This window comes from Rhinolophus hipposideros (genome assembly GCF_964194185.1).
Source record: "Rhinolophus hipposideros genome assembly, chromosome: 4".
Classification (NCBI taxonomy): domain Eukaryota; kingdom Metazoa; phylum Chordata; class Mammalia; order Chiroptera; family Rhinolophidae; genus Rhinolophus; species Rhinolophus hipposideros.
Genome location: NC_138050.1, coordinates 53172713 through 53187618, shown reverse-complemented (window position 1 = coordinate 53187618; position 14906 = coordinate 53172713). Strand labels below are relative to the sequence as shown.

The following is a 14906-nucleotide window of genomic DNA, read 5'->3' as shown; positions in this document are numbered from 1 at the left end:
GCGGAAAGGACGGGGCAATGAGAGGAGCCTTGCTAGGCTCTCACGTCTGGAGGGGGTTGCGCCTGGGCCCCGCAGGGCGCAAACGGTTAAGAGCGCGCGCCGCCCGCGGATTGGGAGTCCCCGCGAGCCCTCTCTGGCAGGCGGGCTGTCGCCTCCTGGAGGTCACCAGGCCCTTGGGGCGGGAGTCCACTGGCAGGCGCGCAGGTGCGGACACGCGCGCACTGCCGGGCCTGGGGGGGGGGGAGGGGGAGGGAGTACCACCGCGGGGACCAAGCGCGGGGGTGCGTGTGCGGCCGGGGGGCCGGGCCGTTCCAGCGCGGCGTCTTTTCTTCTTTTTTGCAGTGATGTCATCGGCGGCAGCGGCTGGGAGCCGGGAGGCGGCGGCGGGGGCGGCGCCGGGCGGCCGCCGCAGGTTCATGTGCATGTAATGAAAAGGCACTTGACAGTCGGCCAGGACGCACGCGAGGGAGCGCGAGCCGGCCGGACCGCGGCGCCGCCCGAGCCAATCGCCGTCGCCGGCCTCTCCATGGGCGAGCAGGAGGAGGGGGCGGTGAGCGCAGTCGGCCCGGCGGCGGCCGCTCCGAGGTGAAGCGCGCGGAGACGGGCTCGCGGCGCGGGGAGGCCGGCGCGCCGCCGCTATGAATTCCGCTGAGCAGACCGTTACGTGGCTCATTACCTTGGGGGTGCTGGAGTCGCCCAAGAAAACCATCTCGGACCCGGAGGGCTTCCTGCAGGCGTCTCTGAAGGATGGGGTGGTCCTCTGCAGGCTGCTGGAGCGCCTGCTGCCCGGGACCATCGAGAAAGTGAGTGCCCCTGGCCCGCGCCCCCACGCAGACAGGCCCCGGCGGTGGGAGCCCCGGGAGGTGGGAGGCCTTGCTCCCCGCCGTGCCTGCGCCGCGGCCCGGGGTGCGCGGAGACGCGCTGGCGCTGGGTGGCTCGCATCCGCACCTGGTGGCCGCGCGGGGATGGGAGAGCGCGGGGCGCGGAGGAGCCCACGCGCCTCCTTTGTGCGCAGACCCGGGAACGTGGCTCGCGCGAGGGGCGCGCTGGCGGCGCGAGGACCCAGTGGCGGGAGCTCGGGGCGCCATTGTGTGCGGTGCGGGCCGGGGAGGGGGTCGGGGCTGCGTTCTAGGGGAACGACCCCGGGGAGGCCCGGAGGGAAGGGGAGCGCTCGGCTCTGCCCTAAGGTGGAGTCGCCCCTCGCCGCGACCCGATCCGAAAACCCTGCTTCAGCACCGCGCACAGCTTCCTCGGAGGCTTTGTTTGAACAGCTTTTGTTGGTGGTATCGTATGGGAGTTTCGTCCTGCGTTTAGTTGACCAATTGCTATGCATTTTTTAAAGATGCATTCATAAATAGCTGAAGGCTGGATTGTGAAATGATTTACTGCCCTCCCCACGAAAGAATCCCTCAGGTCTCTAAGCCCAGAGGATTGCAAATGCGGCGTTGGAAAGCTCTGGCATTCTTCAAGCTGGCTTAAAATTCTAGATTTCATTTTCAGGTTCCTACCTGATTTTGAACAGAATCCCTAGCCCTACAGACCCTGCTTCTTTTCTTCGTGACTGGTGGTTTCCCCGGGGCTGGAGTGTGAACCTTGACCCGCATCTCTGTGGGTGATTAAAGTTTGCTTTCCTCTCCCACAGCTGACAAAGCAGGGGCGAGGGGAGACAAGCGCTTTTAAAAAGGATACATTCTCTATATCTGACAAACACTACAATCTTATCCCTTTTCCCCTCCAATACATAATCTTAAGGTAAACAATTACTTAAAAGGTGTTAAATGTAGAAATTAAAGTAACACCATGATTAGGAAAAAACTATTGTGTTTTTTAAATGGGCATATTGGTCCCAATGCACAGTAAAAATTTGCTAATAAAAATATTAAGAGACTTTAAAAATTAAACTGTTTAATTTTATAAGTCTGCACATGACCTGGTGCTACATTTCAAAGGTCAGAAAAGATTTTATTAATATGAATTTTGCATACATAGTAGTTTTAGTTATTTTTCTTACTTGGAACATATTTATGAAAACATAATCTGCATTGTAGGTTGAATAACTTCCTGCCTGTCCTGGAAATAAAAATGTTGCTTGTAAATGAACCTGTGAGACTATCACAATAAAATTATGATTTAAGACAGGAATAAGGAGCAGGATTTAACTTTCAAGGCACTCAAAATACTTTGTTGTCATCTGGATATCAGAATCTCTGGTAATAAAAGACAGATGTTGAAAAGCATTGAAAATGCATGCTAAGTTTATCAAAATAGGCTTACATAAAATACTGTTCCATTCTAAGAGTGAAACTTCATATGCTGTCTAGATAAAAACTATCAATGCATGTTGTAGGCTTATTAACTACATTAATATTGATTAATATTGATTGGCAGACTTCAATAATCATTTTCTTTTAAGTTCTAGGAAGATTTTCTTAGAACACTGTAGCATGCCTTTCATCTCTAAAACAACAAAGAGAGGAATGAATAAAATGTTTAGTTTGAAGAAAACCCAACATATTCTAAAACTATGGTCATTTGGAAATTTCTTCTATTGAAGATATTCTTTTACTCCCTCTAGGCCCCAATTGGTTTGTTTTAGACTGAGACTATCACAATGAAAGTTTAACATCAGAGTAGCAAATTATAGTCAGCTACTAATTCTCTGTAGTTCAAAGGTTGGTTTTTGGAGTAAAATATTAGCCATGCGCCCTGCCTCTGAAAACCTTGGGTTTCAGAAGTTTCATGAGCTTTTTTCATTTCCTAAGAAGAGTTATTTATTTGAGCTTTTGGATGTTTGCATGCACAGCAAATAATGTGTGCCACAAAGCACACGCGGAACAGCTTTCACTGGAATGTGGGAATGTTAGTCTGAGGACGTTTTTCCTTAAAAAGGAGCATTTGGAAACTGAACTGAATATTCATATGAAATTGAAAGGATCTTAACTTTACTCCTGTTTGCCACATGAACACACTGACAACTGGTTAATGGGATGTAAGCAGCCTGCAACTTAACTTTTGCAAATTCATAATTAAAAATTTTGAACCATTAGACTGGGAATAGAGCATAATTAAGAAAAGTTTTGGGGTGGCTCAGATTTCCCATATGCCTTTTATTAAGAAGACATGCCCTAATATGTTTCTTGCATCATGCTCATTTGTTGTATTTTAGAGCCAGTAAAAGGGTGGAGAACTAAGAGGACATTCATTTCGGATCAGATTGTTATGCTCATTTAAAAAAAGTTTTCTGTTCAGGTTCTCCTTTATATAGTTCTGCTTTTCTTTAGGGTGGAAAGTTGGACAGGGAAAAGAGGGGACTATAAACTTTATATGAGCAGATCAGAAAAGACACATGTTTCATTATTGCCCATGATGTTTTCTGCTGTAGGGGAGAGAAAATTGGGAATTACAAGGTTTCCCAGATCTTCGTGTATGGGGATCTCATACTTTGATTTTTCTCTGGTAATGGCCAGGATGTTTTGCTCACCTGCCCTCACTATTTGCTTCCCTCAGTCCTCCTGTGGTGGGAAACACACAAGGTCACAGGATCCAGTAAGACCTATCGGCACTGAGCTCATGAGTTAACACTTTAAACATCCCTAGACTATTTAATCACTGGGAGTGAAGTCAAGATACAGAAGTTTCAGAGAATGGAATATTACTGTAAGATTAACAAAATACATGAAAATAATGGAAGTCATGAAATGCTTCTTTAATTAGACTTGTAAATGCAGCCGATGAAGTTGCTTGGTTCACCATGAAAACGCAAAGAACCTGGTTCTTTCTCAGTATGCCCAGGATAACAGAACACACAGTAATCCATAAAGGGCTGCACAGGAGACACTCCATCAGTCAATTTTTGTGGAATGTAATTGAAAGTCAGATGCTACCTTTCTGGTCTTGCTAGATGTCCTGGGTGTGCAGGTGGGCGTGAGTTTAAACTGGTTTAAGCTGTTGGGCTGTGGATTAGTGTCCTGGGCCTGCCGTACCACAGACAGGGTGGTTTAAACAACAGAACTTCATTCTCCCACAGTTCTGAAGGCAGATGTCCAAGGTCAAGGTGTGGGCAGGACTGTGCTTCGCCTGCAGGCGCTAGGGGAGAATGTGTCCAGGCCTCTTACGGCTTCTAGTCGTTCCTTGGCTTGTGTCAGCACAGCTCCAGTGTTCCCCTATGGTCTCTTCTCTGTGTCCAAACTTCCCTCTTTTATAAAACACCACTCATTGGATTAGACCCACCCTACCCCAGGATGACCTCATCTTATCTAATTACATTTGCAATGATCTTGTTTCCAAATAAGGTCACATTCTTAACTATTGGAGGTAAGGACTCCAACATATCTTTCTGGGAGACACAATTCACCCTATAACAGGTTGTATAATAAATTTGAACCAAGTCAATTTATTAAGTATTTGCTTACCTGCAGGTGCCAGGTGCTATGGGAGATAAAAAGACTAAACCACGGGTTCTTAGGGGTTTTGTTATACGAGAAAACATAACTATTATAAAAACAAGAACCACATGAAGCAGAAGGAAATCAAAAGTCATAAAGTCAGGTGTAGATGAAAAGAACAGAGGGATTAAGAAGTCCAAGGAGACTGCATTTGAGCTGCCCAGCCTCTGATGATTTTTCTGACACATGGTTTAGAATACGGTTTGTATTTCCCCAAACTGATGTGCCAGCCCTAGGTGGCCTTCCATAGTGCAGAAAGCAGTGAATTCTGATAGAGCATAGGAAAAGGACAGTGCTGTTTCCTGATTGATTCACCACTCGCTTTTTGATCAGCCCTAGGATTCTGGGAACAGTTGGGGATGGGATGGGAAGAGAAATGAAGGCTCAGTAGCTGCTGGACAGTAGTTCTCAGTGCCCACTGTGAGAAATTTGCCTTTTCCTAGGCTCCTTTGCCCTAAGGATGTGGTCAGTGATGGCAATGTGGTGTGGTGATGAAGTCTCACTCAGATTTGGAAGGCCTGTGCCCTGTAGCTGTTCATAAATCCTCATTGATCGGCTGGTGAAGCACTCATAGAGAAAGTTCTAGTTATAAAACATGTTATCTTCTACTGTGTTTTTAAAGAGGCTTCTTTAAACCTTGCAAACTGAATTATTGGTTATATCAAGTTGCTTCTAATGAAACTACTTAAGGTTTCCAAATGTTTAATTTTGCAGTAATAAACATCTGTTTTTGAAGCACGTGACTTTAAAGTACTATCTCAACCCTGCACCATGGTTGATTCTGGTTTTGGATTTTAGACCCAGAGAGGAGGGCAGCTGTAACTGCATGTGCTGGCTCATTCAACGTAAAGCAAACAGACCTAAACTCAATTTAAGTCAGGAATGCCTAAGGTGATTTCCTGAGAGCCACACCAGACATGCTGTAGTGTTTTTGTTGGCATCACACACGTGCACACGCGCTCACACATTTGCACACTCACACAAATGCGCACAAAATCTGACGTGGGTTTGCAGGGCGCTGGGGGAGAGGATCACAAGATGGCCTTCATCAGGGGCAGCTGCCGCAGTGAACTCTGGAGGAATCCCGCGTTTGTGCTGTCCCAGGACCTCATTCTATTAATAGAAATAACACCCGTCACAGCCTTCTCATGTCTTGAAGCACTGCCTGCCTTTATGTAGATCTCTTTTCAAGAAAAAAAAATGGGGACCTTGAGTTGCAGGACCATGCTAAACTGCTGTCCCCACGTCATCTCATGTCACACCCATTTCACAGATGACACTGAGGCACAGCAATTTGCTGTGCCCCGATCACCCAGCGGGCGCGTGGAAGCAGAAGATTCCAAGCCAGGTCAGCCTGCTGCCAGAGCCCGAGACCTTTCAGGTAATGATAAAACTGCCACTAGTTTAGTTCCTGCTGGCTGCCTCACCTGTGCTAAATCAGGGGCAGATAGGTAGTTCCTGCCTTCAGGAATTAACAAGGCAGGTCAGGAAGCCAGACAATGTGAGGGGCCACCGTGGACAGAACAGGGTCCAGGGCTAAATTGGGCAGCTCAGACTGCCGGTCCGCAGGGATCCCCGGGGGGAAGGGGCACAGTGAAGACTGTCTGGAGGCGGGGGCAGGCAGCTGTTGGTGTGAACTGTGCTCCTCCCTGGCTGGACAGGAACTCAGAGACAACTGGAGAGAACATACAGCTCTAGGGAGCACCATCCTTGGAGGACGGCTCAGGAATGCTCGCTTTGAGCCTTCTCGTTCATTCCCATGGAAGGACACCCCCAAGGACTTTGTTTAAGTCCTAGCTCTGGCATCTGATAACACTCACTGTGGCTCCTGGGCCGTCTGACTCAGTTTACTGGTACACTGAGATTTAAAACAATGTAATATATAAGTTCACACATGTACACACGTATATGTATACACTAAACTTAAAGTACTGTGTATGTCTGTATTTAATGAATTTCTTCTTCTTGCAGAACCAACTGCTCACTGTAAAAGATAAAACCTGAAGGGGGCTGGGGGCCACAGGAAGGGTGGTGGGAGAGCTGTTCTTGTTTGGTGGGGGCATCTCTAGCCTTTTGGATTGGAGTCATGTGGCAGCCTGAGTCGTCCATGCATCTGTCACTGTCAGTGGGAGGCAGCAGGGGCGTACCATCCCTCTGGGACTCAACTCTCCCCTGGGCAACACCAGGGTTTGGGAGGTTCAGTGGTCCCCAAGACCTACTGGTCCCTATTGGAGCCACTATAAGGTAGGGTGGTGCTAGCATATGCTCTAGAGTTATCCATTTGCTGTGTGACCTTGGGAAACCTGCCTGACTTCTCTGAATCTCAATTTCTTCCTCTTAAAAATGAGGTTAACGATACTTGCTTGCCTGGAGTGGATGGCCTATTAGGGCAATAGGGTCATTATGAGGGTAGATGAATAGATGTGAAGGGTTTCATGTAATGCGGGGCACAAAGTAGGTAGGTCCTCAGTACATGGTAGTTACTATTATTTTATGGATCGACACTGAAAACTTTCACTGTGATGTCCAGGAAAAATCAAACCCAGAATTTGAATGTCAAGGCCTTCTAAACCCAGGAATATTTTTTTATTCTAACAGCAGAGCAGATTCTTGCTGCTTTAGGGGGCTGGTGGCCCCTGCTGTCCCACTCTGACAGACCACCATTGTCTAGTTTGGTAGGACCACTGAGTTTGGCTTCCAGAGTCCTCTGTTTAGCGCCAGGTCCCCACGCAGCTGCTGAGCGCACACAGCTGCTGGCTCAGAGGGGCCAGAGGGCCAGGCTTGGGGTGGTCTCAGGTTTCATGTATATAGAGTTTCATGCTTGAGAAGGGCCAGGAGTCACAGATGGGCAGTGAAGGCCTGGACAGCTTGTGTCTGAGGAGGGAGGGCATGGCGGGGTGGGCCCTGGGCCCTGTGTTCCATGTACGACTTCTCACTTTTCCCTCCATCAGTTCTACGAAGTTAGGTTAGGAGAATTTATTTCCTGATGTTTTTATATTTTTAACTTTAGCTCTGAGTTTTTAAGATTTATGAACCAGAAACAAATCCTCAGCTTTGTTTCTGCAGGCTAGTGCTGAGTCTGCCAGGGAGACTCTAAATGCCAGGGAGAAGGGGTAAGAAGGTTTGCATGAGCTGTGAAGATACATTTCCAACATATCTGTTTAAATTATGTAAATCTAATTAATGCATTTATTTGGTTCCTACTATGTGCATGCTAGCGTACACATCATATGCGCAGCAACACATGTACTTACTGGGTTCATTTTATGTGCATGCTGGTATATTCCATCATATACACAGAAATGAATGCACACACATGCATGTGTTCTATGTCCCCTTTTCAGGCAGGTTGTAAGAGAAACCACAGGGTCTTAAGTTTCTCAGTGAGAAGGAATTCTCAAGAGGTCATCTAGTCCAAACTCGTAATTTTACAGATGGGTTAACTGAGAAAGTTGCGTACAGTTGTGTAAGTTGTGCACTGCACAGTCTAGGGAGAGTAATTCACATTGCAGTCTAAGTGAAGGGTGTCTCCAGGACTGTGCTGGGGGACGGCTCTGGGGTAGTGATGCAGAGAAGTAAGTCTTCATAGAGGTCAGCCTCCTAGGGCACAAAGCAAATTAGAGGAGGGCTGTGGTAGCAATGGCCTGAATTCACCACCCCTCCCTGCAGCCATGACCCTTGTAGGGTGACATTGCAGCTCCTCCCATCCAGAGGTGGAGCCTGTTTTCTTCTTGAATCTGAGCTGGCCAATGGAATGTGGCAGAAGTGACAGGTACTAGTTCCTAACTCAGCCTCAGGGGGCCTTGCATGTTTCTGAACTCTCTCAAGTCTACCTCCTCCCTGAAGACAAGTGCAGGGCCTGATATTAAAGGATGCAAGACCCCATGGCAGAGAGCTCAGCTGTCCCTGCTGAGGCCTCTGGGACCCACCTACAGCCCACCAAGCCCAACCCCAGCCAAGATGGCAGGGCTGCCACAGAACCAGAGTTGATCACAGCATGAGCAAGCCCAGTAGAGACCAGAAGGACTGCCCAGATAACCCTTCTCTTCATGCACAAAGATAGATGCTTACTTTAGCCTGCCTCTAAGGTTGTGTGGCTGTTTGTTATGTAGCTTTACTGTGCCAATAGATAATGGGTACAAGGATGGAGAGTAGAAGTGGAATTTTGTGTATAACTTTGTTATTATTACAGTTGGAACAGCTTTCTTTGTTAAAGGGACTGATAATCCTATCCTTTCTTCAAAGAAGCTGTATATAATTCATAACCAAAAAAAAGTGTATGTGAAAGAAATTTAAGCCTCTTCCAGTTTATGTTAAATTGCTTTAATCGAAAACAGGAACCCACAGTTTCAAGTTTGCTTTGAATTTGCAGTTTCTTGCATTGAAGTTTTGTTCTGGCAGTATGATTTTTGTTAGCAACACCTTCCTTAAAACGGTCAAGTTTTGGGTTATTTACAAATACCCTGGCCTGGGATGGCCTTTCTCCCTCAATTCTGAGTGTCTCACTAAGATTTTATGCCAAGAAGATGCTTTTCCACCTATTCCCTGTCCTTAAAATAGTTTAAGTTCATAAGAGATTTTTAAGTATCCATCTGCAGTTAGCAAATTATTCAGAAGTCTTTTGTCAGGAATACAGATTTTTCTGAAAAAGCCTATTGCTTTCTGAACACATGCCAAAAGATTATAACTTTGTCATTCATGTTAAGGAAGAATGTTGCAGTGATTTTGATGGAAAATTAGGAGTTTCAAAGGAATTGTCCTGGTGCTAATTGCCTCTGTTGTTGGCGCTCCAGGAGGAGGAAGAGACCTTCAAAACACATGGAATCTTACTGCAGGCCTTTATTTCTCTAGTAACTTTATTGTGATCTTTTCTGTGGTGCTGAAGAAATTGCCTTAAGACCTGTGTTTGTGCAATGAATCTTGTAAAACGTTGGTGCTGGTAACAGATTTTTTTCTCATGGAAACATGAAATTTTCTGGTCATAGTTGTCCTATTTGTTAATGCATTTTTGTTTCTTTTGAAAACAAGCTCTATAAATAGAATGTGGTCAAATTCTTGACAGACTTGTGGCAAAAGTTAAACTTCTAGAAAGTACCACAAAACCCTTACTTTTAAGTGACAAGAGACTGGAATTGACTGTCTTGCAGACGTTATCAACTGATGACAAATGGAGAAGACTAAGAATTAATTTGTTGTGCCTCCAACAGAATACATTTACTTAGATTAAATCTGAGTAACTGCCACGTCAACAATCTAAGGGTGGCTCTTCAAATAAATAACAGTAACATTATTTTGTTGGGTGTGAGTCTTAAGCGTACTGTTTATGAATTGTTAAAATAATACTCTGGGAGTGAGACAGGACTCACCCTGCATATAATTAAGGCTTTTGTTGTCGGTAATGGAGCTTCCACCTTAAGAAGCTAGAAAAATAAGGGCAAATCCAACCCAAAGTATGTAATAAAAGAGAATAATGAAAAAGAACAGACTAGGAATCAGTGAAGTAGAAAACAGAATTTCTAGAGAAAGTCAACAATTGGTGTAGTTGATTTTCTCTAGTAATTTTCTGTTGGGTCTCTGAGAAAAATCAATAAAATTGGTAACCCTCTTAGACTGATCAGGTAAAAAGGAGAGAAGACACAAATGACCAATATGAAGCATCACTACAGACTCTACAGACATTAAAAGGATAGTAATGGTATGTTATGAATATGTTTATACCAGTAAATTCTATAATTTAGATGAAGTACAATTTCCATGGAAGACACAGGTTACCAAAGCTCATTCAAGAAGAAGTGGATGACCTGAATAGCCCTCTTATCTATCACAGAATTTAAATTTGTAGTTCAAAAGCTTCTCATAAAGAAAATTCCAGGTCAGATGGCCTCACTGGTGAATTCTACCGAACAATTAAGGACTTGTATCCAGAATATATAAGGAATCTCAAGACTCAGTAATAAAGAAACAAACACCCAATTTAAAAACATGGACACAATGGTTTGAGTAGACATTTCCCCAAAGAAGACACCCAGATGCCAAGCACATGAAAAGATGCTCAACATTGGTAGTCATTAGGGAAATGTAAATTAAAACCACCACGAGCTACCACTATGCACCTATTAGAACAGCGGAAATAAAAAGCCTACGTGCTGGTGAGGATGTTGGGGAATTGGAACTCTCATCTGCTGCTGACAGGAATGTAAAATTGTACAACTGCTTTAGAAACCAGGTGGTCAGTTTCTTAAAATATTAAACATACATCTCCCAAATGATTTAGCCATTCCATTTCTAGGTATTTACCCAAGAAAATGGAGAGGACGTGTCTGTACTAAGTTTTTTGCACAAGTGTTCATAGCAACTTTGTTTTTAATAACCACAATCTGGACACAACCCAGGTGTTTTCCAACTGGTGCAGGGATAAACCAAGGATGGTATATCCATGGAATACTACTTCCATGAATAAAAGGAAATGGGTGAAAATTATGCAGAATAGAAGAAGCTAACCAAAAAGTACAAACTGTATGATTCTACTTACATGAAATTCTAGAAAATGCAGTGTAATCTATAGTGACAGGAAGTAGATCAGTGCTTGCTTAGGGCACAAGGAGCCCTTTGGGGGTGACGGGTGTGTTTGTTGTCTTGATTCTGGTGATGGTTTCACAAGTGTTCACATGTCAAAACTCATCAGATTGTACACTTTAATTATGAGCACTTGATTGTACCTCAATTACATCTCAGTATGAGTTATATGACAGTATTCACCCTGCGTATAATTAAGTTTTTGTCATATGTAATGTGGCTTTAATTCATTTCACTGATAGTCCCTTACTTTTGAACCCAATTGTGAATCCAGAAAGCACATATAGAATTTTAATGTACAAAGGTAAATAGTATACTTAGATACTTAGATGTATTGCCAGAGAGCTCATTTATTTGTTTATTTTCTCATCTTTATTGGACACCTGCTCTGTTTCAGGAATTGTGTTAGGCACGGGAGATGTAATCGTCAGGAAAAATAGACTTGGATGGATACTGCCTGGTAGGGGAGAATAACAGTGAAGAAATTATATGAACTGACTGTTTTACAAATTGATGTATGTGCTGTGAGAGCAAGGAACAGATTTCTAAAAGTGTGTAGCAGAGGAACTTGGTTTACACTTGGCAGATGGGGCCTGGGATTGGTATAGATGATTGTGAATGGATTCAGTGCTGAGTGTGTTGAAGATCTCAGGACACCTGGGCTGGAATATAAGATTGGGAGTCATACTACAGAGATGTGAACTGAAGTGTAGGAGTTGTGAGATTTCTTATGGGGAAATCATATGGGGCTTTTGAGGAACTTGCAAAATGGATGGCTAAGCGGTGCTGATGAGACTGAAGGGGCTAAGGAAGGGGGCCGAAGGGTGATTAAGTCAGGAGAGAGTCTGGTGACTGGAAATCAGTGGGAGAGGATGGCCAGGAGTGTGCGTTTCAAAAAACCAAAAAGCTTTGGCAACGTGCTCCAGGGAAAGATGGCACTATGTATTAATTGTTCTAGGACAACAGGCATGCACTGGACTATCCTTGGAAAGCCTGGCTGAATGGTCTCCCTAGTCATTAGTCACCTTAGGGGCGCTCGTGTGAAGTCATGAGGGTGGGGGCCCAGGTAGGGTGAGGGTGGGTTTAGGATAGAGAGGGGCTGGGGAGCGAGGTCTGTTCAAACTGGGGGAGCTTTGAGGATGGAGCTTTGAGGGGAGTAGAAAATGTTGGAAGTAGAGTGTGGAGTGAGAGAAAGTGGCTTGATTCAGCAAGTGTTTTGGTGGCTGGGAGCCCATTGAGGGCCCACTGGATGTGGAGGTGTGAGTATTTGTAGTGATCGTGCAGGGCACTGGGCAGCACAGGATGCTTGTCCTGTCCTCTTGGAAATTTTGTTAAGAGGAAGTTAACTTTCAGCTAATTTTCCTTGATAAGGGAGACTCTAGAAAATTGTATTCCTTTCAATAGTTTCAGGGAAATATATCTATGGTATTTTTCTCTGTCACTTCCCACATGTTTTAACGTGTTTGTTTATGACCAATGAGTGTTGTGTGGAGGCTAAACAGTTGTCACTCGGAACACTTCTGAGATTTCCAACTTATCGTAAATGTATTAATATCAGGTGGTTTAATCTTCCTCCTTTGATTCATTTTACAACGAACAGCTTTTGTGGTAAAGCTGGCCACACTGCTAAAAACTAAGCACCTCTGCTGTGTCTCTATTTTTGCCGTTGACATTTGAAACTCCATATCTGGTGTAGGTAAGGCAATGCTGGGCGGTAAATGTATGAACGTTCAGGTTCAAGTTGAGGACCGTTTAGATTATAATTTTATGAATATACATGTGTCATTCCTGGGATTTGCTTTCTCATTTAGAAAATGCTCACAATTTGTTACATATCATAGTAAATAAAAGTAAATCAAGTGGTGTTTATTGGGAATATTGTTTCTAAATAACCGCAATACATGAAAGCAATGTTTAGGGTTGGATATTAGTTTTCCAATTCAAAGCAATAAAACACACACTATTCAGTTCTGTCACCGTGTGTGGGAGAAGTAAGCCCGCTAGTTGTTTTCTTTCTCCTTAGTCCTTTTCCTTTGAGAGGATGATGGGGAGAGCGTTATTGGGAGAAAGGGTAGGGATATTGAGAGAAGGAAGTATCACACACACATACACACATACGCACACACATACACACACACACATTGAGGAGCCTACAGACTGAAAACTTCAGGGTTAGTTTGGTTTTCCTTCTCTTACAGCTGGAGGTGGCATATCTGCCCGACATTAATTTTTGTCCATCATATATAAAAGACGTTAGTGATACCACTGACATCAGAGTTAGTAGTAGTGTATGCATTTCAAGTTATTTTCAAGTAACGATGGGCTTTCCATTGTCTTGTACCTTTGGTTTTAAGTGGTTATGTGGGTTTTACATTTGTGTGTGCATCAAGTTACCTGACGGTTTGTGAAAATAGATTGTCAGGCTCCACCCCAGAGATCCTGATTCAGTCAGTCTGAGTGGGGATTGAGAATTTGAATTTCTAGCAAATTCTCAGGTCATGCTGGTGCTGCTGGTCCAGGGGATCACATCTGAGAACCACGGGCAGCCCACTGAGCTCATGAGCCCAGCGGTGCTATAACCTGGACTATCCAGATGGCATTCATGTAAGAACAGGAGACCGGGGTGTGATCCGCTGGGGGCTTTTCCATAGGTGAGCACTGGCTGCTTGCCTACCTGGGTTACCCCCCTGCAAGCTTGAGAAGTTTTCTAACTACAGGCAGACCTCGGAGATGTTGCAGGTTCAGTTCCAGACCGCTGTAATAAAGCAAATAGCACAATAAAGCGAGTCACACGAATGTTTTGGTTTCCCAGTGCATATAAAAATTATATTTGCACTATACCGTAGTCAATTAAGTGTGCAATAATAGCATTATGTCTAAACAACAATGTACATACCTTAATTCCAATACTTTATTGATAAAAAAAGCTAGTCATCATCAGAGCCTTCAGTGAGTTATAATTCTTTTTGGTGCCAGTATACTTGCTTGATGCAGGGTTGCCATAAAGTTTCAACATATAAAAATCACAATATCTATGAAGGGCAATAAAGCAAAGTGCAATGGAACGAGGTATGCCTGCAGTGCCTTTTAGGTCAAGACAGAGAGACCTCATACTGCTTCCCTAGGGGCTATTGGAGCCTTGAAACGTGGAGGTAGAGAGGTTGGAAGAAATCCTGCCTTGGGTTGGAAGCAGCACTTGGAATTTATCAGAAAAATAGGATTCCTCACCTGTTTCTGTGCCTCTAGAAAATTCTTGTATAAAACAGAAGAGAAACAATCTCTTGAGACTAAGCTCAGGACGTTTGTTTATTTGAGATTTGACGAATGTACTGTGTTTCCCCGAAAACAATACCTAGCTGGACAATCAGCTCTAATGCATCTTTTGGAGCAAAAATTAATATAAGACCTGGTATTATATTATACCGGGCATTATATTGTATTGTATTGTATTGTATTATACCCGGTCTTATATTAAAATAAGACCAGATCTTATATTAATTTTTGCTCCAAAAGACTCATTAGAGCTGATTGTCTGGCTAGGTCTTATTTTTTGGGGAAACACGGTAGTACCTAAATTGAGGAACTTAAGGAGAGATCCTTGAAATATTCACATTAGGGTTGGGAGGAACTGTGGCTAAATAAGATGATGGGTCTCTAAAAGCTACCAAAAGATATGGAGATACTTCTAGGTAAGGCTTTCTCTTTAATACAAGGCTTTTAAGGGCAAGGTAAATCGCCCATGTTGTTGGATTGTGGGATTAGGGAGTCACCTCTGGGGAGAGTCTGGAATGGCAGATTAAAACCAGGCAGTTTAGCTATGGCCTTCAGCTGATCTGTGATTAATTCTCACACTGTGTCTAAGGGGTGGTGGGTCTGTGGTCCTTA

At 44.3% G+C, this 14906-nt stretch overlaps 1 protein-coding gene across 5 annotated transcripts in view; it reads left to right on the top strand.

Annotated features, from left to right (window-relative positions):
• Nucleotides 1-259: 259 nt before the first annotated feature.
• ARHGEF7 (Rho guanine nucleotide exchange factor 7) overlaps nucleotides 260-14906 on the top strand; it is a 130163-nt gene continuing 115516 nt past the window's right edge. For 3 of the 5 annotated variants that reach the window (XM_081046045.1, XM_081046046.1, XM_081046048.1), the window contains exon 1: nucleotides 392-803. In XM_081046045.1, coding sequence (XP_080902171.1) covers nucleotides 639-803 — 165 coding nt within the window. In that variant the 5' untranslated portion in view covers nucleotides 392-638. Of the gene's footprint in view, nucleotides 804-14906 lie in introns of all 5 variants that reach the window. The other 2 variants (XM_081046047.1, XM_081046049.1) reach the window with 1 other exon arrangement.